Source organism: Ranitomeya variabilis, chromosome 5 (assembly GCF_051348905.1).
Source record: "Ranitomeya variabilis isolate aRanVar5 chromosome 5, aRanVar5.hap1, whole genome shotgun sequence".
NCBI lineage: Eukaryota > Metazoa > Chordata > Amphibia > Anura > Dendrobatidae > Ranitomeya > Ranitomeya variabilis.
This window is the reverse complement of record NC_135236.1, coordinates 408311632-408336315: the sequence shown is the minus strand read 5'-3', so window position 1 is coordinate 408336315 and position 24684 is coordinate 408311632. Positions and strand designations below refer to the sequence as shown.

The window sequence follows — 24684 nt, the reverse complement described above, 5'->3', positions numbered from 1 at the left end:
ATTTTTTTTAGCACCGGTTTCATCCGATACTCAGAAGGGAATAGTGAATCCTGAATATATGCCTTACTGAGATTCATTAGTCAATGTGCTTGCGCCCATTCTGTTTCTTGGCATATACCTGTATCTAACATGTGGAGAGACAGATTACATACATGTCAGCCATTACAAATCACATACTAGCTTTAAACAACTTTCCCAAACTCCTTAATTGCAAAAAGACATATTTGATATTAAAAAATCTGGAAAAGCGAAGCAATACCTCAGATGAGAATAATGCCCATATGGCTTGTTATCTCAGTAAGCTGTTAGGTCCAGACACTGAAGAAATATCACGAGGATTAGCCATAAATGTTAGATTGGTGGTAATTTGTTTATGCTTTTTCTAGAGTAGATTGGTGGTAATTTGACTATGCGTTTTCTAGAGGCTGGGTGTTCTACCCATTCTCTCGTAGGGGGTTAATACAGAACTTAACACAGACTATTTTCTTGATGAAACATATTAATATCTCAGAAAACACATCGCAAACCATATACTACACAAATAACCTTTTGTACTGTATATCTACACCCTTTACTCCCCATAGACATTCACATCTTGATCCCGCATCCAAGGTCACATTAGATCAGAGTCCGTTGGAAAAAATGAAATTTAATTACAGCACATTTGTTTTTCTGTACTGAAACTGTCATCCTGTCACTAGGTTCATGAATCAATGTTGACCTGACTTCATCCATACAGTTCTCAGGCTGAATTTCTTGATTTATTAAGGCATTACCGGACAAAATCTGACTGAGCAACTTTAATGTCTATTCCTTCCTGAAAAATTAAAAGCCCATGTCACATGCACTTTCTTCGTTGATGCCAAGGGAGCACTAAAAGGATCTCACTGTATCAGCCAACCAAGACTGCAATACTTCATGACCTACTTATAATCTTAAGCTGCTCTTGTAAATTGTTCACTGTATTTACATCACTTTTTACCATTAAATATCTAAAACAATCATTGTCGCTACTTTCTTACTGTCTTACCATACCGGAGTTTCAGTCTTTTTTAGTATTTGGACATATTCATCTGGCATACTATACATGATCTCTAACAATTGTTGGAAAGGTGCAGAAAATTTGATGGGCATTTCTATTTATGCGCTGCCAATGTACAATACAATTCCACTTATTGAAAAACATTCTCTATTTCATACTATAGAACTCTTAAGGGCTTCCCAAGGTTTTCTTTACTTTACTCAGATTCTGAAAGAATATTAAACATCAATTATACAGGAAAAGCACTCCCAAGTAAAAGAAAAAACCATAAAGCTAAACTTATATGTAAGTTAAACGGAAGCGTATCTAGATGAACTTATTAGGGAATTACAGAAACAGCACATTTCTCATTAATAAATGCTTAATATTGGAACTGGTGCCTTTAGAAATAGGATCTGATAATAGACAACGAAAATTAGGAAATCTAAATTCTGGCATCATCCAAGTTAGCCTAATAAATGGCAAGAATAAAAGATATATATAGATATAAACAGTACAGACCAAAAGTTTGGACACACCTTCTCAATTAAAGATTTTTCTGTATTTTCATGACTATCAAAATTGAAAATTCACACTGAATGTCTTATATTCTAGGTTCTTCAAAGTAGCCACCTTTTGCTTTGATGACTGCTTTGCGCACTCTTAGCATTCTCTTGATGAGCTTCAAGAGGTAGTCACCGGAAATGATTTTCACTTCACAGGTGTGCCCTGTCAGGTTTAATAACTGGGATTTCTTGCCTTATAAATGGGGTTGGGACCATCAGTTGTGTTGACCAGAAGTCTGGTGGATACACAGCTGATAGTCCTACTGAATAGACTGTTAGAATTTGTATTATGGCAAGAAAAAAGCAGCTAAGTAAAGAAAAACGAGTGGCCATCATTACTTTACGAAATGAAGGTCAGTCAGTCTGAAAAATTGGGAAAACTTTGAAAGTGTCCCCAAATGCAGTTGCATAAACCATCAAGCGCTACAAAGAAACTGGCTCAGGAAAGGAAGACCAAGAGTCACCTCTGCTTCTGAGGATAAATTTATCTGAGTCACCAGCCTCAGAAATCGCAGGTTAACAGCAGCTCAGATTAGAGACCAGGTCAATGCCATACAGAGTTCTAGCAGCAGACACATCTCTACAACAACTGTTAAGAGGAGACTTTGTGCAGCAGGCCTTCATGGTAAAATAGCTGCTAGGAAACCACTGCTAAGGACTGGCAACAAGCAGAAGAGACTTGTTTGGGCAAAAAAACACAAGGAATGGACATTAGACCAGTGGAAATCTGTGCTTTGGTCTGATGAGTCCAAATTTGAGATCTTTGGTTCCAACCACCGTGTCTTTGCGTGACGCAGAAAAGGTGAACGGATCCCTGGTTCCCACCGTGAAGCATGGAGGAGGAGATGTGATGGTGTGGGGGTGCTTTGCTGGTGACACTGTTGGGGATTTATTCAAAATTGAAGGCACACTGAACCAGCATGGCTACCACAGCATCTTGCAGCGGCATGCTATTCCATCCGGTTTGCGTTTAGTTGGACCATCATTTATTTTTCAACAGGACAATGACCCCAAACACACCTCCAGGCTGTGTAAGGGCTATTTGACCAAGAAGGAGAGTGACGGGGTGCTACACCTGATGACCTGGCCTCCACAGTCACCAGATATGAACCTTATCAAGATGGTTTGGGGTAAGCTGGACCGCAGAGTGAAGGCAAAAGAGCCAACAAGTGCTAAGCATCTCTGGGAACTCCTTCAAGATTGTTGGAAGACCATTTCCGGTGACTACCTCTTGAAGCTCATCAAGAGAATGCCAAGAGTGTGCAAAGCACGGTGGCGCAGTTGTTACCACAGCAGCCTTGCAGCACTGGAGTCCTGTGTGCAAACCCCACCAAGGAAAACATCTGCAAAGAGTTTGTGTGTTCTCTCCATGTTTGCGTGGGTTTCCTCCGGGTACTCCGGTTTCCTCCCACATTCCAAAGACATACTGATAGGGAATTTAGATTGTGAGCCCCATCAGGGACATCGATGATAACGTGTGCAACACTGTAAATCACTGCGGAATATGTTAGCGCTATATAAAGATAAAGATTATTATTATTATTATTATTATTATTATTATTAAAGCAGTCATCAAAGCAAAAGGTGGCTACTTTGAAGAACCTAGAATATAAGACATATTTTCAGTTGTTTCACACTTTTTTGTTAAGTATATAATTCCACATGTGTTAATTCATAGTTTTGATGCCTTCAGTGTGAATTTACAATTTTCATAGTAATGAAAACACAGAAAAATCTTTAAATGAGAAGGTGTGTCCAAACTTTTGGTCTGTACTGTATATAGATATACACTCATGGCCGAAAGTGTTCCTAAAACCCTCGACAATGAGCTGATGCTGATGAGGAAGGTTTAATCCAACCACACAATTTCACTGCAGTAGCCGTTTTAGGAAAAAAGATAGCATTATGTGGTGACCATACAAATTATTGAGCTTCTAAATAATACATGGCCAACAGGAGTTTATTAGAGACAGGCACTTTAGCAGTTTTCTGCTCTAGGTAGTTGAGTGGTATCCATAGTAACTACTATAGGATGTCTGGATAGGATTTTACAGCATGACACAACCCTTTTAAGTTTGTTCAGGTAACTTTCGCAATGTGTGATTACATGAGGAATTACACTATCTCTGGTCACTATATGATTTATATCCTGCATTTTTTTTTACCAGTTTTACCCTTTTCATGTTTTCCCTTTAATTTTGAGTTGATTGTGACACAGTGGGTTTTAACTAACTACTATAATGTCGCTCATGACCAATACACACAGAAAGATGTGGTTTCTTACGTAGCACATAAACAGAAGCAGAAGCAAAGAGAACAATATACAGCATTGTGGAGAACATTACATAGCACTACTGAGCAGTGTAGCTGTGAATCCGACAGTGGGATAAGTTTAAAAATGCCTACAAAAAAATGCAGCATGACCTCTCTGTGTTTCTCTGACTATGTCTTACTATGCTCATTCCTCTTCCTTCATACTCCACTCTCCAGCGATTTCAATAGGCTGCTGTAATCTGATCATTCAAGATGCTGGCAGTCCCTATTTTGTAAAGCAAAACAGATTTGAACTATTTTTCTGAGCAAATGAAGTGTTCAGGAAGCAGAGAGAAGCCGAAGTGTCAAAAGCATATTTCTCTGATAAGATATATTATAAAGTTTTTTTATATTCAGCTACATTATTGATTTACACAAATTTTTTTGAAAGCATAGCAACATGTAGGAAAACATAGCTTGTCAGTATTGCAGAACTCACTTTCCATCTCTATTCTCCAGTGGACGATGATTGACTGAAGAGGTCACTTGCTGCCCACCACCAAACCCCCCAAGAAGAAGCCCGGAGACCAGCGTGGGACACAGTGTACAATGTGTGCACAATTATTAGTTATGTATCTTGACCATAACATAATTTATATCCATATTTTCCAACTTCAAACTGTATAATCTTGAATGCTTATTGGATGAAGCAGATTAGATGATGTGTATTTGTGTAATTAGAGAGGATGTTGTCTAAGGATATCAACACCCTTTATTAAGGTGTGCAAAATTATTAGGCAGCTTGTTTTCCTCAGGCAAAACGAGCCAAAAAAAAGAGATTTAACTGACTTTCAAAAAAGTAAAAAATTGTTACATTTCTTAAAGAGGGTTGAAGGACTCTAGAAGTTGCTAAGATATTGGGGCATCATCACATAACCATCAAAAGTTTTGTTGCAGAAAATGTGTTGAGAAAAAAAAGACGTACATTTACTGCCATTTATCCTGCAGTGCGGTCATATTCCAGAACTGCAACATCACTGGAGGGCCCAGAAATATAAGGTGTTCAGTGCTCAGATACATGGCTCAGATAAGGAAAGCTGAATCCCGGCCACCACTGAACAAGACACAGAAGTTGAAACATCAAGACTGAGCCAAGAGATTTTTCAAAAAGGTTTTATGGACTGGTAAGATGAGAGTCACTATTGACGCACCGTATGGATAGGCCATGGGTGGATCAATTATTGGGCACAAACCTCTACTTCGACTCAGACACCAGGAAGGTAGAACTGAGGTTCTACTGTGGAATGGTATTATTAGAAATGAGCTAGCTTTTTCAGGTTGAATTGGACTCACACACAACTCCCAAACCTGCTGACAATATTTAGAGGACGCTTTCTTCAAGCACTGGTACAGGAAAAAGTCTGGATCTTTCAAGAAAACCATTATTTTTATGCAGGACAATGCTCCATCACATGCATCAATGTACTCCACTGCTTAGCTAGCAAGTAAACGCCATAAGAATTGAAGAATGACAGCTTTCCTCACCTGCCCTAAACCCTATACTTGTGGGTTCTTCTTAAATGGGAGTTTTACAGTAAACGAAAACAGTACACCTCTCAATAGTGTACTCTTGAAGGTTGTGGTTAGTGCTGCTCAAAAAGTTGATTGTCACCAGATGGAGAAACTGACAGGCTCCATGGATGGGTGGCTTTTGACTGTAATTGAAAAGGGTGACTCTTTTAATCACTGATATTTTTCTTGAAATGTCAGAAATTAATTTTTACCTTAGGATTTTTTGAATGCATCCATTTCCAGAGAAAATATATTACTAAAAGTAAAAAAAAATAAATAAAAAAATATTTTTAAAATGTTTTTTAAAATACAGTACAACACGTTTCGGTTGCTATTTTTACAGTGCAGCCATCATCATGTAACAAAAAAAATCAACATACAAAAGCACTATAAGTGTTTGTATGTTGTTCGTTTTTCAGTTACCTGGGGAAGGCCGAAACTCGTTGTACTGTATTATAAAATGCATTAAAATTTTATTTTTTAATTTATTTTTCTTTCTTTCTTTTTTGAGAAAATAAATTAACTTTTAGTATTATATTTTCATTGGAAATGGAGCATAACCACAACTAAAAGAATTTTTTTTTATTGTTGGTAAAAACATATTACGCTCAGAGGAAGTGCAGCACTTGTCTTTTTTCCCTCTTTCCCTAAACCAGGGTATTTCTTAAGAAATGTATTTTTATATGTTTTGAGTTGTTTGGTTATTATTCTCACTTTAACAGACAAAAATAAATAACTGAGATGGGAAAATGTATGCTTTTCATTTAGTGGCATAGTAATTATGCACCCAATAATTATGCTCACATTGATATTCTCCTAAAAATGACTAAACTTCACTTTTACTTTCTTAAATATTCAGATTTCAGGTTTATTAACCTTTTGGATTGACTGACAGCACTGTAGTTGTTCCATAATAGAATTAATCATCAAAAATATAAATTGCCCAATAACTGGTATGAAAGAGCAGCACCACTCCGGTATATGAGCATACATACTATACATACAAACTATGCATCCTCATGTTCTGCTACATTTTTATATACTCTCTTTTCGCTTGTTCGTCTTCCAAAGTTGAAGAACATTATTTTGTTTCACTCGGGTGTATACTTAAAGTATAAAATATTTTGATCAACTATAAGAAAACACAAAAAGGATGTATAACCCTAACAGTTAATGCACAAATACATAACTTAATTCTTCATATCTATCTTAAGTCATATCATATATGCTATTCCATGTTTATTAACAGCTATAGCCGGTTGAAGGGTCGAGGAAGTTTAATATATGTTTATTTTGAGTGCACCAATTTATCCACCATAAATATTTAGATGTTGTTTATAGCATCTGACACGTCCATTGCAAATTACTCTTTGTGATAAAATTCATAGGCATGCCAGAAGGCATAAATTAACCTTGGCTCATAACAAATGAAAGAACTGGTCTAGAGAAATATTGATTTCCTATCCATACCACAGAAGCACAAATGGCTTGCAATTCGCTTTGTACATATTCATCTATTTTATTTGCATACTCACAGTGATGTTTATGCAGATTATGTGAAATGTGTGCAGAATTGCCATGAATGTTTAATGCTGTACAGTATATGAAATATGTCCATCCTTTAATATATTCCTGCCTATTAAAGTCAAGCTCGATAAATTGAAATTAAATGGCTTCCCAGTGTTAGGCTCAGGGCATATCATCGGTGGTATACAGCAGAAATTTATTTTGATGAAAAAATCCTAGGGAAAGGCCTCAATGTATACTAGAGTTGAGCAAAAAAGACTTGCGCTGCCATTGTCCTGCGCCCATGGCTTTTGGACCAGGTCAGTCTTTACTTCTGTGCCTGGCATCCAAAGCATCCTGGGATCTCTCGCGTTTATTAGGCCCTGGTATATTGGTATATTGCAGCAATATGACGTTATGGCGCCTAATAAACACAAGAAGCAGCAGGGATGTCTGGCCAAGGATGCCTGTCACAAAATAGAAGACTGCCATGTACGACTCGTGTCAGTGCAAGGCAGCGTAAAGCTCAACTATAATGTATATCAGCGTATAGGCACATAGTTGTGTATGTCATCCACAAGGTCCTATTAAGAATAAAATGAAATGTGTAAGTTTTTTCAGTAGCTCCTTGTATTGAAAAAGCAGTCTATCTGAATAGAAGGCATTCCGCAGTTTAGCATGAAAGAGTTGTTGACTGCTCCATTCATGGTTAACATTTGGAGCTGGTAACAGATAATTGGTGAATCTATCGGGTGTCAGACCCCCACCCATCTAATAGTGATGACCTCTCCTAAGGACAGATCATCAATATGAAATTAGTGGAAAGTCCCTTTCCCGTTATAATTTAGGACTTATCCATTCAGTGAGGTTGTATGCATGGACAGGATCATGTAAGGCCACCATAATACCAGTGAATCTTCTGGAGGGCTCAGGCATTTGTTTAATAATAAGCACCAAGGTTCTAGCAAAAGGCAACCACTTATAAAACAGATTTGGAGCCGATCACAAATGTGGGCTCTCATAATTAGAATGTATTTATATGATGTTAGCACACAATAATAACATCATAGATTTGGATAAAATTAAAAGTGGACATTCACAAGATCTGTATAGAATGCCAGTGCTCACTCTGAATAATATTCTCTGTGTAGCCAAGGCACACCAGTCTAAAGGTACCGTCACACTAAACGATATCGCTAGCGATCCGTGACGTTGCAGCGTCCTCGCTAGCGATATCGTTTAATTTGACACGCAGCAGCGATCAGGATCCTGCTGTGATGTCGCTGGTCGCTGAATAAAGTCCAGAACTTTATTTGGTCGTCCAATCGCCGTGTATCGTTGTGTTTGACACCAAAAGCAACGATACCAGCGATGTTTTACACTGGTAACCAGGGTAAACATCGGGTTACCAAGCGCAGGGCCGCGCTTAGTAACCCGATGTTTACCCTGGTTACCAGCGTAAAAGTAAAAAAAACAAACAGTACATACTCACCCAGCGTCATACCTCCCCCAGCGTCTGCTTCCTGACACTGACTGAGCGCCGGCCCTAAAGTGAAAGTGAAAGCCGCTCTGCTGTTAGGGCCGGAGCTCAGTCAGTGTCAGGAAGCAGCGGCTGGGGGACGCTGGGTGAGTATGTACTGTTTGTTTTTTTTACTTTTACGCTGGTAACCAGGGTAAACATCGGATTACTAAGCGCAGCCCTGCGCTTAGCAACCCGATGTTTACCCTGGTTACCCGGGGACCTCGGCATCGTTGGTCGCTGGAGAGCGGTCTGTGTGACAGCTCTCCAGCGATCAAACAGCGACGCTGCAGCGATCGGCATCGTTGTCGCTATCGCTGCAGCGTCGCTTAATGTGACGGTACCTTAACAATGTGTACTGACATGAAAGAAAGTCTTCTAGAAAGGAATACCTTTGTAATATGGCATGCAATGAAACATGTTGTGCTTTTTTAATAAAAGGTATAACATCAGAGAGAGACACATAGAGGCATTACGGAATATGTGCCCAGAGCATGGATATGTTACTAATATACTAACAGTTAAAATGAATAATTAATTACAACACACAAGAAACAATGCCTAGCTATGCTCCATATTTTTATTTATCTATTTCGAAATGATGTTGATGTCAATATTTCTTAAAGGTTTTGGCTGTTAAATTAGGAATTAATAAGAAAATAAACTTTTATTGTGACTATTACTTTCTTGGTTGAAGTTTATAGATTTTGTTTAATTTTAACCTCTTGAAAAATTTGCTCTAAATATGCTAAAGTGTTCAATTAATTTCTAAAGAAGTGGTTAGGTAGTTAGAGGTATTGTGCATCGGGTCCTTTATAAAACAGGATCAAAAGCACAAGTGATGTCTTTTCCATTTGCATAAACGTAAAGGTGACTATAAAATAACTACCGTATATACTCGTGTATAAGCCAAGTTTTTCCATTTTTGTGCTGAAAACGCTCCCCTCGGCTTATACATGAGTCATTGTCCCAAAAGAGGATGGGGGAGGGAGAGCGGTGGAGCAGTGGGTCATAGAGGCAGGAGCCGGCGGCAGCAGCTAAAGCCTGTGTCCGCTGCTAAAGAGAAATTAATATTCACTGCACTGGCAATGAATATTCATTTCTCTTATAGCACGCACAGTTACAGCCTCGGCCGCCGACTTCCAGCAGCTGCCAGGCTATCATGGGTGCCCGCTCATTAAAGTAATGAATATTCACCTCTCTCCACTCCCATAGGTGTGGAGAGAGGTGATAATTTATTACCTTAATGAGTGGGGACACGTGATTTCATGGTCGCAGGAGCTGCTGGCACCGGAACGAGATGTTGCGAGGGCACGCAGGGAAGGTAAGTAGGATGTTTTTGTTTTTTAATGCTTTTCTCATGAGGGCCACCCATGCAAGGATAGGGATGAGGAACCATGTATACAAGGATGGGGATAAGGAGCCATGCACAAAAGGATGGGAATAAGGAGCCATGCAGATAAGGATGGGAATAAGGAGCCATGCAGATAAGGATGGGAATAAGGAGCCATGAAGACAAGGATGGGAAAAAGGAGCCATGCAAACAAGGATGGGAATAAGGAGCCATGCAGATAAGGATGGGAATAATGAGCCATGCAGACAAGGATGGGAATAAGGAGCCATTCATACAAGGATGGGAATAAGGAGCCATGCATACAAGGATGGGAATAAGGAGCCATGCAGACAAGGATAGGAATAAGGAGCCATGCAGACAAGGATGGGAATAAGGAGCCATGCATACAAGGATGGGAATAAGGAGCCGTGCAGACAAGGATGGGAATAAGGAGCCATGCAGACAAGGATGGGAATAAGGAGCCACGCAAACAATGATGGGAATAAGGAGCCATGCAGATAAGGATGGGAATAAGGAGACATGCAGACAAGGATGGGAATAAGGAGCCATTCATACAAGGATGAAAATAAAGAGCCATGCATACAAGGATGGAGATGAGGAACCATGCATGCAAGGATGGGAATAAGGAGCCATGCAAACAAGGATGGGAATGAGGAGCCATGCATACTAGGATGGGGATGAGGAACCATGCATACTAGGATGGGGATGAGGGGACAATGCATACCCAGCTTATACCCGAGTCAATAAGTTTTCCCAATTTTTTGTGGCAAAATTAGGTGCCTCAGCTTATACTCGAGTCGGCTTATACACGAGTATAAACGGTATATACTTTATAATAATTTTACCCAGAACCCTTTCTAGATATGATCATAACCTGCCAGGTTCACATCAGACTAATCTTATATCTGATCACAAATTTAAGCCCAAGGTAAAACAGTTCAATTATTGTCTTTGGTAGAATTTCGCTATATGTAGTCAGCATAATATATGACAAAATAAACATCAATAATCCCCAAACGCTTTATAAAGCCTGTGCTGCAGAGGTACGGCAGGAGATCAGTCAAGTACTAAGAATATTTCTTACTACTTCACTCGTTATTTGGTTACTTTCTACATATAGATGTTTTGTGAACACTTCAAGCTAAATATTGTATTTCTTGTATTTACACCAGGTTCAACAATGTTTTACATTTATTTTTCTTTTCAAAACTTATAAAAGAGAATTTAAAAGAAAATAGAATACATTTCTTACCTGTTTCACAGCTTGGTCCAGTAAAACCCTGCGGGCAAGCACACATATTAGGAGCGATGCAGGTTCCTCCATTCCTACAGCCATTCTTGCAAAAAGCTTCAAATTGAAAACATGGATATTAAAAGTTAAGACACAGTTTTTCTCCCTATTGTATTACATTGACAAGCAGATGTAAAAAGGGCACATCATTTATTCAAAAATACCAAGTAAAAATCGCTGTACTCCCCTGATTCTGCTGCTGTTTTGTGCTGCATCACACCATTGCATCACATCTGTTTCTTCTAGAGTAGTTCAGTATGTGAAACCTCTACTTGGAGTCCAACTGGGCTTTTTTAATCTTCTCTGGGGCATGCACTTTCACCTCTCTTTATCAGGCGCTGTCAATCATACCTTAGCAATGGATCTAGTAATTTATCAGTCTCAGAGGCTGTAGCATTGTAATTGGCAGAATCTGGGAGAATAGGGTGAAAGATTATGTCCCCAGGGAAGATTGTGAAAAGATGCCCAGTTAGACTGCAAAGCAGAGATTTCACATTTTGTGCTTCAGACGAAACAAATGTGAATATTTCTGCAATGGAGTAACATAATGCAACACGGAAAACAGCAGTAAAAATAGGGGGGCTTAGGGGCTGTTCTAAGGTATTTAACTAAATTTCTTTTTAACAAGTGACAGGTCCTCTTTAAGGTCATAAAGAACGAATTTGATGAATACTACGTGGATATTTTATTGAAAGTTTTACTTTATAAAGCCTATCTGTACCTTTCTAAGTGTCATATTTATGTCAGAATATATTAAATATTGTTTGTAATGAGACAAAGTTCAGTTCTGCTGCACTGTGTTAGCTCTGCGTTACTGTGTTAGCTCTGCTGTATTGTGTTAGCTCTGCTATACAGTGTTAGTTCTAACCTCAGTGCAGAGCTGTGTGTAATCAAGAGAGCAAATAGTCAGACATTACTTGGATCACACTGGTAACTCCCTCGTTCATTTAAACTAAGCTCTGGAGGCAGATTCTCATGCAGATCTGCGCCCAACCCATAGATCTTAACAGCTCATTTGCATATAATAAAAAAGAGGATTTCTCTGGAATAAGACATCACATCACAGATATCAAGGAATCATTGTATTCAATTTTCTCTGACCTGCATTCCTAAATAGACAGCTTAGGAGGGTTGATTCAACTGACAGATTTCCTTTAACATATAGGCCAATGTCTTCATATTATATACTGTGTGAAATTCTGGATAAGTGGATTTTAGATTTGTACTATATTATAATTATACAACACAAGATAATAAGATTAAACATATGAGAACGGTACCTTTACAGATAGTTCCATTACCAGTGTATCCTGGCTGGCATACACAGTTGTGTCCACCCACAGTGTTAAAACACAATGCATTCTCATCACAGCTGTGCTGGTTTGTTGCACACTCATTGTGTTCTGAAAGACAAACAGGAATGATGAATTTAGTGTCCAAAATAATTAGTTCATGATATTTACACCATTATTGACTACTGATATGTTAGTAGTTAGCAATATTTAGGTAGTAAAAATACATTTTTTCATTCCTATTATGCCACTTTGTATTATTTCCTGAAAAGAACCTGAAGGGTTATTAAACCGTCTGACAGCAGTTTTCAGTATGATAAGGGGTGTTGTTTTTAAAATGGTATCACTTTTGGGGTTTTTCCAATTCTTAGGACTCACAAAGTCATTCAAACCTGGATAGGTCCCTAAAAAATAATTTTGTAAATTTCCATGAAAAAAATCAAAAATTGCTGCTACATTTTTAAACCTCCTAAAATGCTAACAAAATAAAATAACATTTTAGAAATTTTGCTGATGAAAAGCAGACATGTGGGAATTGCTATTTATTAATGTTTTGTTATGGTATGACTATCTGAATGAAAGGGATAGTCATTCAAAGTTTGAAAATTGCTAATTTTGTTTTTACATTTTTATCAAATTTCTGATATTTTTTATAAATAATCACAAAACATATCAACCTAAATTTGCCATTATCATAAGGTATAATGTGTCACAAAAAACACAATCTCAAAATCAATGGAATTTGTCAAAGCGTTCCAGAGTTATTACCACAAAAATAAAATAAAAAAATAAAGCAGCATCCATAATATCATGTAAAGATTCACTATGTCATAGTCAGCATGACATAGAAACCTTTCCAGAAATCCAGATGAATGTTAAAAGAGTTTTGGAACTGTAAAATGGTAATAGTAAGGGCCAAGGGCTGCAAAAGAAAGAAAAATATGGATAAGAGAAGGACAATTGCCCTGACATCAAATGTGGATGGAAAAATGACTTAAATCCCTTAAATTAGTCAGTAAACATGTAGTTAATTAGTTTAACCAACAGGCTGGTTAGTATCAATAAAATGGTGTGAGGCTACACAACACAGCCCAAAATCCATGTAAAGGCCCCGTCTCACATAGCGAGATCGCTAGCGAGATCGCTGCTGAGTCACAAGTTTTGTGACGCAACAGCGACCTCAGTAGCGATCTCGCTATGTTTGACACGTACCAGCGACCAGGCCCCTGCTGTGAGACCGCTGGTCGTGTCGGAATGGCCTGGACCTTTTTTTGATCGTTGAGGTCCCGCTGACATCGCTGAATCGGTGTGTGTGACACGGATTCAGCGATGTCTTCACTGGAACCAGGGTAAACATCGGGTTACTAAGCGCAGGGCCGCGCTTAGTAACATGATGTTTACCCTGGTTACCATCGTAAATGTAAAAAAAACCAAACAGTACATACTCACATTCCGGTGTCCGTCAGGTCCCTTGCCGTCTGCTTCCCGCACTGACTGACTGCCGGCCGGAAAGTGAAAGCACAGCACAGCGGTGACGTCACCGCTCTGCTGTTAGGGCAGGCGCTCAGTCAGTGCAGGAAGCAGATGCCGGGGGACGCGAAGGTGAGTATGTACTGTTTGTTATTTTACATTTTACACTGGTAACCAGGGTAAACATCGGGTTACTAAGCGCGGCCCTGCGCTTAGCAACCCGATGTTTACCCTGGTTACCCGGGGACCTCGGCTGTTATGATCCTAGTGGCAAGGATCGCAGGTCGGACTAGCTAAGTAACTGAACAGACTACTAGCTCTGGGGACGTGGTAACTAGATTGACCGCAACCTGATCCTATCCGCAAACAACTATAGGCAGCCGTGGAACGTTACCTAAAAATCCTAGACGTCTCGTCACGGCCTGAGAAACTGACTATTCCTGGAGGGAAAGTAAGTCCTCACTTGCCTCAGTGGAATGACCCCAAAGATATAGAATAGCCCCCCACAAATATTAACGGTGAGTTAAGGGGAAAGCACAAACGCAGAGATGAAATCAGATTTAGCAAATGAGGCCCGCTAATACTAGATAGCAGAAAATAGGAAGGAAATTGTGCGGTCAATAAAAAACCCTATTTAAAATATCCACGCAGAGATTGCTCGAGCCCCCGCACCAACTAACGGTGCGGGGGAAGCAGCTCCGTACCCCAGAGCTTACCAGCAAAAAGAAATCACATGTTAGCAAGCTGGACTAGACTCATCATACACAGAAATCATATTGCAGGCAGATGAGCAAAAAATATTCAAACAGAACTTAGCTTATCCTGAAGAGGCAGAAAACGAGATAATCAGGAGTAATCAGAATAGCACTGAATACATTGACAGCCGGCAACAAGTGGAAGTGAAGCAGAGCTAAATAGGAGCCTCCCTGGTGAATAACGAGGCAGCTGATCCAGCAGACCCGCAGGATAATAAACCAAACCACCAGGGGGAGCCAAAAAACCAGTCACACAATACCATCTGTGACCACAAGAGGGAGCCTGAAAACGGAGTTCACAACACTCGGCATCGTTGGTCGCTGGAGAGCGGTCTGTGTGACAGCTCCCCAGCGACCACACAGCGACCACACAGCGACGCTGCAGCGATCTGCATCGTTGTCTGTATTGCTGTAGCGTCGCTATGTGAGACGGGGCCTTAAGTCAATGTAGACTATTCTTATCAATGTCATGTGTAAATATCTATCCATTCATTGAAACCCACCAAGAGTTAAATCACATTAGTAAGAAAAGCAAAACAGCTGTGAGCTGGTGTTATTATTCTGGGAAGGGGGCAATATTCATAAAGGTTCCCAGATCACAGCTGTCTGTTTAGCCATTACTGATTATTAAAAAGGTGAGACCCCCAAAAAATGACGTGGGCCCACCCTAATTGTAATAACCAGCAAAGGCTAAACAGACAGCTGTGGACTGATCTTAATAGTCTGGGAAGGGGCTATGGATATTGGCCCCCTTCCAGACTAATAGCAATAGCCCTCAGCAGCTCCGGAAATGGCACATCCATTAGCTGAACTGTTATGGTTCTCAATGGCAAGAGAACATAGCCCAGCAAACATACGAACTAGCTCTTGGAAGGATGGAAACTAAACTGACCATGAACTAAACCTGCCGCACAACTAACAGTAGCCGGGTAGCGTAGCCTGCGTTTTATCCCTAGACGCCCAGCGCCGGCCGGAGGACTAACTAATCCTGGCAGAGGAAAATATAGTCCTGGCTCACCTCTAGAGAAATTTCCCCGAAAGGCAGACAGAGGCCCCCACAAATATTGGCGGTGATTTTAGATGAAATGACAAACGTAGTATGAAAATAGGTTTAGCAAAATTGAGGTCCGCTTACTAGATAGCAGGAAGACAGAAAGGGCACTTTCATGGTCAGCTGAAAACCCTATCAAAATACCATCCTGAAATTACTTTAAGACTCTAGTATTAACTCATAACATCAGAGTGGCAATTTCAGATCACAAGAGCTTTCCAGACACAGAAACGAAACTACAGCTGTGAACTGGAACAAAATGCAAAAACAAACAAGGACTAAGTCCAACTTAGCTGGGAGTTGTCTAGCAGCAGGAACATGCACAGAAAGGCTTCTGATTACAATGTTGACCGGCATGGAAGTGACAGAGGAGCAAGGCTAAATAGCGACTCCCACATCCTGATGGAAACAGGTGAACAGAGAGGATGATGCACACCAGTTCAATTCCACCAGTGGCCACCGGGGGAGCCCAAAATCCAATTTCACAACAGTACCCCCCCTCAAGGAGGGGGCACCGAACCCTCACCAGAACCATCAGGGCGATCAGGATGAGCCCTATGAAAGGCACGGACCAAATCGGAGGCATGAACATCAGAGGCAGTCACCCAAGAATTATCCTCCTGACCGTATCCCTTCCATTTGACCAGATACTGGAGTTTCCGTCTGGAAACACGGGAGTCCAAGATTTTTTCCACAACGTACTCCAACTCGCCCTCAACCAACACCGGAGCAGGAGGCTCAACGGAAGGCACAACCGGTACCTCATACCTGCGCAATAATGACCGATGAAAAACATTATGAATAGAAAAAGATGCAGGGAGGTCCAAACGGAAGGACACAGGGTTAAGAATCTCCAATATCTTGTACGGGCCGATGAACCGAGGCTTAAACTTGGGAGAAGAAACCCTCATAGGGACAAAACGAGAAGACAACCACACCAAGTCCCCAACACAAAGCCGAGGACCAACCCGACGCCGGCGGTTGGCAAAAAGCTGAGTCTTCTCCTGGGACAACTTCAAATTGTCCACTACCTGCCCCCAAATCTGATGCAACCTCTCCACCACAGCATCCACTCCAGGACAATCCGAAGATTCCACCTGACCAGAAGAAAATCGAGGATGAAACCCCGAATTACAGAAAAAGGGAGACACCAAGGTGGCAGAACTGGCCCGATTATTGAGGGCAAACTCCGCTAAAGGCAAAAAAGCAACCCAATCATCCTGATCTGCAGACACAAAACACCTCAAATATGTCTCCAAGGTCTGATTCGTCCGCTCGGTCTGGCCATTAGTCTGAGGATGGAAAGCAGACGAGAAAGACAAATCTATGCCCATCCTAGCACAGAATGCTCGCCAAAATCTAGACACGAATTGGGTACCTCTGTCAGAAACGATATTCTCCGGAATACCATGCAAACGGACCACATTTTGAAAAAACAGAGGAACCAACTCGGAAGAAGAAGGCAACTTAGGCAGGGGAACCAAATGGACCATCTTAGAGAAACGGTCACACACCACCCAGATGACAGACATCTTCTGAGAAACAGGAAGATCCGAAATAAAATCCATCGAGATGTGCGTCCAGGGCCTCTTCGGGATAGGCAAGGGCAACAACAATCCACTAGCCCGAGAACAACAAGGCTTGGCCCGAGCACAAACGTCACAAGACTGCACGAAGCCTCGCACATCTCGAGACAGGGAAGGCCACCAGAAGGACCTTGCCACCAAATCCCTGGTACCAAAGATTCCAGGATGACCTGCCAACGCAGAAGAATGAACCTCAGAAATGACTTTACTGGTCCAATCATCAGGAACAAACAGTCTAACAGGTGGGCAACGATCAGGTCTATCCGCCTGAAACTCCTGCAAGGCCCGCCGCAGGTCTGGAGAAACGGCAGACAATATCACTCCATCCTTAAGGATACCTGTAGGTTCAGAATTACCAGGGGAGTCAGGCTCAAAACTCCTAGAAAGGGCATCCGCCTTAACATTCTTAGAACCCGGCAGGTAGGACACCACAAAATTAAACCGAGAGAAAAACAACGACCAGCGCGCCTGTCTAGGATTCAGGCGTCTGGCGGACTCAAGATAAATTAGATTTTTGTGGTCAGTCAATACCACCACCTGATGTCTAGCCCCCTCAAGCCAATGACGCCACTCCTCAAAAGCCCACTTCATGGCCAAAAGCTCCCGATTCCCAACATCATAATTCCGCTCGGCGGGCGAAAATTTACGCGAGAAAAAAGCACAAGGTCTCATCACGGAGCAATCGGAACTTCTCTGCGACAAAACCGCCCCAGCTCTGATTTCAGAAGCGTCGACCTCAACCTGAAAAGGAAGAGCAACATCAGGCTGACGCAACACAGGGGCGGAAGAAAAGCGGCGCTTAAGCTCCCGAAAGGCCTCCACAGCAGCAGGGGACCAATCAGCAACATCAGCACCCTTCTTAGTCAAATCAGTCAATGGTTTAACAACATCAGAAAAACCAGCAATAAATCGACGATAAAAGTTAGCAAAGCCCAAAAATTTCTGAAGACTCTTAAGAGAAGAGGGTTGCGTCCAATCACAAATAGCCTGAACCTTGACAGGATCCATCTCGATGGAAGAGGGGGAAAAAATATATCCCAAAAAGGAAATCTTTTGAACCCCAAAAATGCACTTAGAACCCTTCACACACAAGGAATTAGACCGCAAAACCTGAAAAACCCTCCTGACCTGCTGGACATGAGAGTCCCAGTCATCCGAAAAAATCAAAATATCATCCAGATACACAATCATAAATTTATCCAAATAATCACGGAAAATGTCATGCATAAAGGACTGAAAGACTGAAGGGGCATTTGAAAGACCAAAAGGCATCACCAAATACTCAAAGTGGCCCTCGGGCGTATTAAATGCGGTTTTCCACTCATCCCCCTGCTTAATTCGCACCAAATTATACGCCCCACGAAGATCTATCTTAGAGAACCACTTGGCCCCCTTTATGCGAGCAAACAAATCAGTCAGCAGTGGCAACGGATATTGATATTTAACCGTGATTTTATTCAAAAGCCGATAATCAATGCACGGCCTCAAAGAGCCATCTTTCTTAGCCACAAAGAAAAAACCGGCTCCTAAGGGAGATGACGAAGGACGAATATGTCCCTTTTCCAAGGACTCCTTTATATATTCTCGCATAGCAGCATGTTCAGGCACAGACAGATTAAATAAACGACCCTTAGGGTATTTACTACCCGGAATCAAATCTATGGCACAATCGCACTCCCGGTGCGGAGGTAATGAACCAAGCTTAGGTTCTTCAAAAACGTCACGATATTCAGTCAAGAATTCAGGAATCTCAGAGGGAATAGATGATGAAATGGAAACCACAGGTACGTCCCCATGCGTCCCCTTACATCCCCAGCTTAACACAGACATAGCTTTCCAGTCAAGGACTGGGTTATGAGATTGCAGCCATGGCAATCCAAGCACCAACACATCATGTAGGTTATACAGCACAAGAAAGCGAATAATCTCCTGGTGATCCGGATTAATCCGCATAGTTACTTGTGTCCAGTATTGTGGTTTATTGCTAGCCAATGGGGTGGAGTCAATCCCCTTCAGGGGTATAGGAGTTTCAAGAGGCTCCAAATCATACCCACAGCGTTTGGCAAAGGACCAATCCATAAGACTCAAAGCGGCGCCAGAGTCGACATAGGCATCCGCGGTAATAGATGATAAAGAACAAATCAGGGTCACAGATAGAATAAACTTAGACTGTAAAGTGCCAATTGAAACAGACTTATCAAGCTTCTTAGTACGCTTAGAGCATGCTGATATAACATGAGTTGAATCACCGCAATAGAAGCACAACCCATTTTTTCGTCTAAAATTCTGCCGTTCACTTCTGGACAGAATTCTATCACATTGCATATTCTCTGGTGTCTTCTCAGTAGACACCGCCAAATGGTGCACAGGTTTGCGCTCCCGCAGACGCCTATCGATCTGGATAGCCATTGTCATGGACTCATTCAGACCCGCAGGCACAGGGAACCCCACCATAACATCCTTAATGGCATCAGAGAGACCCTCTCTGAAATTCGCCGCCAGGGCGCACTCATTCCACTGAGTAAGCACAGCCCATTTACGGAATTTCTGGCAGTATATTTCAGCTTCGTCTTGCCCCTGAGATAGGGACATCAAGGCCTTTTCCGCCTGAAGTTCTAACTGAGGTTCCTCATAAAGCAACCCCAAGGCCAGAAAAAACGCATCCACATTGAGCAACGCAGGATCCCCTGGAGCCAATGCAAAAGCCCAATCCTGAGGGTCGCCCCGGAGCAAAGAAATCACAATCCTGACCTGCTGAGCAGGATCTCCAGCAGAGCGAGATTTCAGGGACAAAAACAACTTGCAATTATTTTTGAAATTTTGAAAGCAAGATCTATTCCCCGAGAAAAATTCAGGCAAAGGAATTCTAGGTTCAGATATAGGAACATGAACAACAAAATCTTGTAAGTTTTGAACTTTCGTGGTGAGATTATTCAAACCTGCAGCTAAACTCTGAATATCCATTTTAAACAGGTGAACACAGAGCCATTCCAGGATTAGAAGGAGAGAGAGAGAGAAAGGCTGCAATATAGGCAGACTTGCAAGAGATTCAATTACAAGCACACTCAGAACTGAGAAAAAAAAAAAAAAAATCTTCAGCAGACTTCTCTTTTCTCTCCTTTCTCTGTCAATTAATTTAACCCTTTTAGGCCGGTCAAACTGTTATGGTTCTCAATGGCAAGAGAACATAGCCCAGCAAACATACGAACTAGCTCTTGGAAGGATGGAAACTAAACTGACCATGAACTAAACCTGCCGCACAACTAACAGTAGCCGGGTAGCGTAGCCTGCGTTTTATCCCTAGACGCCCAGCGCCGGCCGGAGGACTAACTAATCCTGGCAGAGGAAAATATAGTCCTGGCTCACCTCTAGAGAAATTTCCCCGAAAGGCAGACAGAGGCCCCCACAAATATTGGCGGTGATTTTAGATGAAATGACAAACGTAGTATGAAAATAGGTTTAGCAAAATTGAGGTCCGCTTACTAGATAGCAGGAAGACAGAAAGGGCACTTTCATGGTCAGCTGAAAACCCTATCAAAATACCATCCTGAAATTACTTTAAGACTCTAGTATTAACTCATAACATCAGAGTGGCAATTTCAGATCACAAGAGCTTTCCAGACACAGAAACGAAACTACAGCTGTGAACTGGAACAAAATGCAAAAACAAACAAGGACTAAGTCCAACTTAGCTGGGAGTTGTCTAGCAGCAGGAACATGCACAGAAAGGCTTCTGATTACAATGTTGACCGGCATGGAAGTGACAGAGGAGCAAGGCTAAATAGCGACTCCCACATCCTGATGGAAACAGGTGAACAGAGAGGATGATGCACACCAGTTCAATTCCACCAGTGGCCACCGGGGGAGCCCAAAATCCAATTTCACAACACTGAACCAATTCTGGCTCTTAGCCTCGGCTCTTCCCACTCGACCTGTTCCATTGGCAATCTCGGTAATAGTTTATGGGGTTGATGTCAGCTGCCTAATATCTACTGACATCAAATCCAGAGGTTAGTAATGGAGAGGCGTGAAGAATATTAGAGACATAATTCCATGTCAATCATCTGTATCCTATTTGGCATAGAATTATAAAAACCCTTTCACCATGTGCTGTGGTAACATGACACCTGGCCAGCTTCAAACAAAGGGATTCACACACCCCTCTAGCTAGCTGGTATGCAACCTTCTACAGGAAGACTCCCTGTGGATCCAAGCCATGCAGCCTGAGTCCTTTGTTCAGCCAGCTAGGATTTAATAAAAGGAGTTATAGAAATACTATATGTCCTAGCTGTACATCGTATATATTTCTGAGATCCCCAGAATAGGGCAAGAGGCTGCCTGGTTCTTGAGTCATTCTAAAACGCTCCTTCTGGCGCCATGGGAGTAATTCAGAAACGCTTCAGGTACAGTTTGCATTTAATGTGGTCTTTTAATACATTTAGGAGGCCGTAATGGCACAGAGAATATAAAAAACGTAGAGTAGGACTGCCCCATTATAAAAATGCCTTGGCGTGGCGGGGTGGCTCAAAGAATTGATCAATTGTTTGCTAAATGTCTCATTTTGAAATACAGTTAGAAATCAATATGTGCATGTGCACTTTATGTATTGTGTTCTGACCATAAGTAGTGATGGCTTCTCTCCTTTTTAGTTGTGATATTGTTTTGACAAACCACATTGGTCTGTGCAATTTTCTGTAACTAATTGCTATTATCTGGCATTAGTATTCTATTTTAGTTTTTTTCACATTGGGTTGGTGATTTTCAATAGATATTAATAAATATAATGTTTTAATGGATTAAATGTTTCACAACTCGTAATTTTTCCTGAGTCTCTCAGAGATTTTTTTGCACTGCATCTAATTTACCAGCCTCTTAATATCAGCCAGCAGCTGTCTACTTTGTCTTAACAGGTTACTAAAAATAGGGGGAACCGGGGGTCATTTTTTAGGGTCCCCCTTATTTCTAAAAACTAGCTAAGGCAAATCAGACAGCTGTGGGCTGATATTAATGGGCTGAGCAGCTCCAAGGATATTAGCCCTTTCCCAGTCTAAAAATATCAGTCCCCAGCTGCCTGTTTTCCATCGGCTGGTTTTAAAAAGGAAGGGGACCACACGTTGTTTATTTATTTTAACTGTCTGGCTAATCACAATATGCCATTACTTGACATGACTGTGATGCAACCGAAAGTGCCCACAGCCTTAATGCTTGTTAATTGGCTGTGCAGCAACCTCTCAACAAGCTTTATTAGACCCAAATGCGAAACTAGACATACAGTAAGAAGTCCCTGTTCGAAATCCAGTACCGGACACTAGAAGTTTGGTACGAACCCCGAGCTTTTCCATCCCTAGTTATAAGTTATAAGTGGTTTCTAGGATCAGCCCTTTATTCACAAGCAGCAGCACTTGGCTATGGTATTGCAGTTTAGTCTCATTCATATAAATTGATATAAGCTACAATACCAGGTAAGCCTAAGGATATATGGGTGCTGAAAAATATACAGTATTTTTCTTCTCTAATTCTCTTTAATGCAGCTTGAAAGAATTTCTGACTAAGAATCTTGGGTATGGGTATTTGCAAAACTAATATAATAGCCTAGATAGGACAATATTGCTCTTCACAGAAAGAAAGACAATGTAACTAAAAAATCATAGCAAAGATCAGCTATTCATATTAAATATTGAATTGCATACATTTACTAATAAAGCATTCACATTTCATTAAATGCTTTCATTTAATGCTTACTCCAGGCAAAGTTACCTGGTCGGTGTTAGAAAGAGACATCGATTAATCAGATGCTTGTGCCAGAGGTCAAACAGTTTCAACCATCTTGTATAGACATTTATGGTGTTTGTTTGAAGGATGCATTTTTACAGAATGCTACATTGTCTCGTTTTTTTGTGTGCAATATTATACATCTGTCTGATGGAGACCTAAGGCCCCTTTCACACATCAGTTTTTTGCCATCAGTCGCAATCTGTTGAATTTGAAAAAAATGGATCCGGCAACTGATGCCGCCGGATCCGTTTTTTACTCATAGACTTGTATTAGGGACGGATTGCGATGGATAGCCTCACGTATCATCCGTCGTTCGCCAGATCCGTCGAAAATTGTTTGTCCGGCGGCCTTTGACAATGGCCATCGTTTGCTAGAAAGGAAGCCTATGGCGCTGGATCCGTCAAATGATGGAATCCGGGGACGGATTCCGTTTTATTTAACTGAGCACGCTCCTTTTTTTAGGATCCAATTTGCCGGAATAGCTAGTCGGATCCGGCGAAAAACTGGATCCGTCGCATCAGTTTTTCACAATCTGCGACGGATTAGTTTTTTTTAAAAAAATCGACGGATTGCGACTGATGGCAAAAAACTGATGTGTGAAAGGGGCCTATGGGACGCTCTTATAGTCTCCATTGGACTAATGCAATCTTATAGAGTTGTTTAGCACACATATTGGATGGTCTCATGGTCTGCGTATACGTTAAATGTAGTGCAAAAAACCCATGTGAACCCTCTCTAGCAGCAAGGTTAGACATAACATATCATTGCTAACAACATAGGCTATGATTCCTAGATACTGTATAGATTTAAATGTACATTTTAGAACAGATCACCCCAATATCTAGAAGAAATTTCAGCATGCTGTATCAGATAGGCAGCATACCTCGATGCTTACACCATATATGAATGTATTAAACACTACTTTTTGTCCTGTTTTGTTGATTCCTTTATTTAATTCTGTAGTAAGAAATTTTGCAATATGTGAACTTAGCCAAATGACATTACCCAACGACTCCGCTTCCCAAATGCATTTGAAAACAATCTTAATGACTTGACATTTGTAACAGAGTATTATATAATGTTCACATAATTGCAGAGTTGGAATAACATTGTATTAATTAATTTGTTAACAAGCACAGATGGTCGATGTAAAACATTGTGTCCTGTAGCATTCCTGGGAGCTTTTAGAACTAGAGCATATTATTTTCCACATAGTCTAACCTTTCATCAAGTACATGTATTACACTTGTACAGCTTCTAGGCAAGATACTTAGCCCTGTCAGGTTAAGAACCTATAATAATGGTCATGCTTCATATCAAGTGGCATTTACTGTGGAATAATACTTTGTATACAGTGACAGATTTATAATACTTTGTATTAAGTGGCATTTACTATGTTATAATACTATGCGGTTGATTCATTACGGCTATGTGCAAACATTGCGGATTTACTGCGGATCCGCAGCGTTTTTTACCGTGCAGAAACGTTGCAGATCCGCAAGTGATTTACAGTACAACATAAATCAATGAAAAAAAAAAAGCATGTCACTTCTTTAGTGTGGATCTGCAGCGTTTTTGTACCCATTCCATTATAGAAATCCGCAGGGGTAAAAACGCAAGAAATCCGCACAAAATCCGCAGTAAATCCGCAGCAAATCCGCACAAAATCCGCA

At 41.0% G+C, this 24684-nt stretch overlaps 1 protein-coding gene across 1 annotated transcript in view; it reads right to left on the bottom strand.

Moving 5' to 3' along the window:
* NELL2 (neural EGFL like 2) overlaps nt 1-24684 on the bottom strand; it is a 473414-nt gene that overhangs the window by 67462 nt on the left and 381268 nt on the right. Inside the window, exons 14-15 of the mRNA XM_077265133.1 lie at nt 12363-12485; nt 11044-11139 (exon numbers count right to left, since the gene is read on the bottom strand). Of these exons, the coding sequence (XP_077121248.1) occupies nt 11044-11139; nt 12363-12485 (219 nt within the window). The remainder of the gene's footprint in view (nt 1-11043; nt 11140-12362; nt 12486-24684) is intronic.